Genomic DNA, 2,813 nt, shown 5'->3' with positions numbered 1-2,813 from the left:
ACATTGCTAGGATTCTAGGCTTCCAGATAGCTGTGCTTCCTGCAAAATATCTGGGAGCTCCATTGCTGGCCTCTGCTAATAAACATGCCTCCTAGAGAACCCTCTTGGATAAGTTAGAGACTAGGCTCTCTTCTTGGACCTTCCGTTCGCTCAACATAGCTGGTAGACTTGTCTTAATCAAATCTGTTCTCCAAGCTATGCCCCTTTATCTCTTTTCTATACTGGCAGCTCCCAAATGGGTTCTCAAGAAAATCCGCAATCTACAAAGAAACTTTCTTTGGGGATCGAATGGACTCAACAGGAAATGGGCTCTGGTCAAATGGACTGAAGTTTGTCAACACAAATCAGCTGGTGGGCTAGGATTGAGGGATCCCTTACATAGCAACAATACAATGGGAGCCCGTATCTGGTGGAATTGGATTTCCAAACCACACATTCCTTGGGCACGCCTATGGCAAGCAAAATATGCACCAGGTAGTCAATGGGAAGATCTCATCAGAATCAGCACAATGACTCCTGGCTCTATAATCTGGAATGATTCCAAGCAACAGAGTGCCTTCATTCAAGCGCACAGCTTTTGGGAAGTCCACTCGGGCACTACAGCTAGATTTTGGGAGGACTCTTGGCAACAGCTCCCTAGACTAGCCGCTCTCTTCCATAAACCCAACTGGAAAGCTTCGATGAGGCAAACCAATCAAATCCATATTCATCAGTTTTGGCAGAGGCATCCCCCACAAGACTTCAAACTCTAGAAAGCAGCCAACACCTGGCAGGAAAATTGGCAAGAGGAAACACATGAGGAGATCGACCAGGAGTTAAATCTCAGAAAAATTAAACACTCTGATAAAAAGGACAAATTACGATGGGGACATACGCCAAAAGGTATGTTCACCACCAAAGAGGCATACCAACTCCTATATCAACCCATGCAAATAGTAAAGGATCAGATTTGGGAACAAATTTGGCAACCTGGTATCTGGCCTAAGGTTTCCACTTTTTTATGGCTTCTGGGCAAAGGGAGAATCCTTACCTGGGATAATATTCAAAAACGCGGATTCTATGGACCTTCAAGGTGTCCTAACTGCAATCTCAACTCAGAAACCATTGTGCATCTATTGGATACCTACCCATTAGCAGTACAGATGTGGGAAATAATTGATCAATGCAATAGAAGGACAGGCAGATGTGTGGGAAACATCACAGACACCATCAGAAACTGGCCCCGGCATCCATTCGAAAGCCGCCTTCTCAACTCTCTTTGGAGCCTCATTCCGGGCTTCGTTTATTGGATCCTATGGAAGGAAAGAAATAATAGAACCTTCAACAGTCTTAGCAAGTCTCCTGATACCTTATGGCTCCTTCTCAATCGAAATCTGAAGGAAACTCTTGCACTAAGACATTGGCAAGATTCGGATTTGCCAGACTCTCCTCAGGAACGCCTCATTCTGAGAGACTGGAATGTGGACCTCACTTTCGTAGCTCAAATCAAAACTAATCCCCCTATCAGAACTACTTCTCCCCGTCACTCGTATCCCCCGGCTTCACAATCTTACAAATTGGACTTCGATGGGGCTGCTAAGGGGAATCCTAGGCCAGCAGGCTATGGTGGGGTCTTTAGAAACGAGGTTGGTTCAGATCTGTTTATTTATCATGGGTCAATTGGCAAAGATACCAACAATGCTGTGGAAATAGAAGGTTTATGGAAAGTTCTATGCATAGCAGAAAAGGAAGACGTCTTCCCTCTGGAGGTTGAAGGGGATTCTCAAATTTTAATAGCAGCAGCTACAAGGATTCAATTAGGCACCCCAGCAGCAAAGATTGCCTCGAGTTGGAGGCTTCTAAGTAGATTGGAAAATATAGAGGAATGGCTAAGGGCCTCCAGAAGCATAACCTTCAAACGCATTCGACGAACGACCAACAAGGTTGCAGACAGACTAGCTAATCAGGGAGTCAATCAGTAGCTCCATTCTTTCTCAAGACCTTTAAGTGAATCCAATGATGAACAACTCATACAAGGCTGCAATTCTCTAGTGCTACAAGATTCATCACCCTCGGATGCAGGTGTATAGCATAGAGTTCAGAAGGATGGCAGCGAAAAGGAATAGCAAGTGGCTCAACGCAAGTGCCAGCCGACATCGCACAAACCATGATTTGATATCTCAGTCAGTAAACATTAATGCTACAATTACGCAGCTCACCAACTCCTGTAGATATGTAAGTATGGTGGATACTCTGCTCTGCAGGTTACTCTATCCCGCTCCTCTTTCCGGCACTTGCAGGTTTGGCAAGGTGGAAGATAGCCCAGGCTATCAGTGGTCTCAGAAACTAGACGAGGACAAGCGTAGGGGATGGTATGCTTCCAACTCCCTTGGTCGCCACCTCTCAATCCTTTCCACGGCTGACTGTTTAATTCCTCCAGATTTCCTCAAAATGCTGAAGTTGCAAACCAGAATGATAAGGAAGATGGATTTATTTTGTCACATTTCCATGAGTACCTCCGGGGGTGGGGTAAAGAGCAGGGGGCAAGGAATTCTGCTACTGCAACAAGTAAGTGATCGAATATGATCAATTGATTCGTGCATACGGAACGGAAAACTACCGGGGTAGTTCGCGGGGACATGCCTCCCGTCAGCCCTCCTCTTCTACCTTAGAAACATTGTCAGAGGCCTTGAATTTTCAGTTTGACAGGTATCTAGCAACTAGAAGCGGACGCGGCAGAGGTCATGGGTGTTTCCTCTCAGACGAGCATTCTCTCCATCCCAACTCCCAGACAGTGCGCTTCTATTTCCCGTACACCCTTGGCCGCCCCTCCA

General features: G+C 46.0%; 1 protein-coding gene across 1 annotated transcript; it reads left to right on the top strand.

Annotated features, from left to right (window-relative positions):
• Window positions 1–1,142: 1,142 nt before the first annotated feature.
• On the top strand, window positions 1,143–1,961 carry LOC149175352 (uncharacterized). Its single transcript, XM_089421120.1, has one exon. It carries the CDS (start codon window positions 1,143–1,145, stop codon window positions 1,959–1,961), a length of 819 nt encoding a protein of 272 aa, XP_089277246.1.
• Window positions 1,962–2,813: the final 852 nt, after the last annotated feature.

This window comes from Pinus tabuliformis, chromosome 4_1, assembly GCF_031772625.1.
Source record: "Pinus tabuliformis cultivar Carrire ecotype Pingquan chromosome 4_1, CPIR1, whole genome shotgun sequence".
NCBI lineage: Eukaryota > Viridiplantae > Streptophyta > Pinopsida > Pinales > Pinaceae > Pinus > Pinus tabuliformis.
The sequence above is the reverse complement of the archived record's forward strand: the minus strand, read 5'-3'. Positions and strand labels throughout refer to the sequence as shown.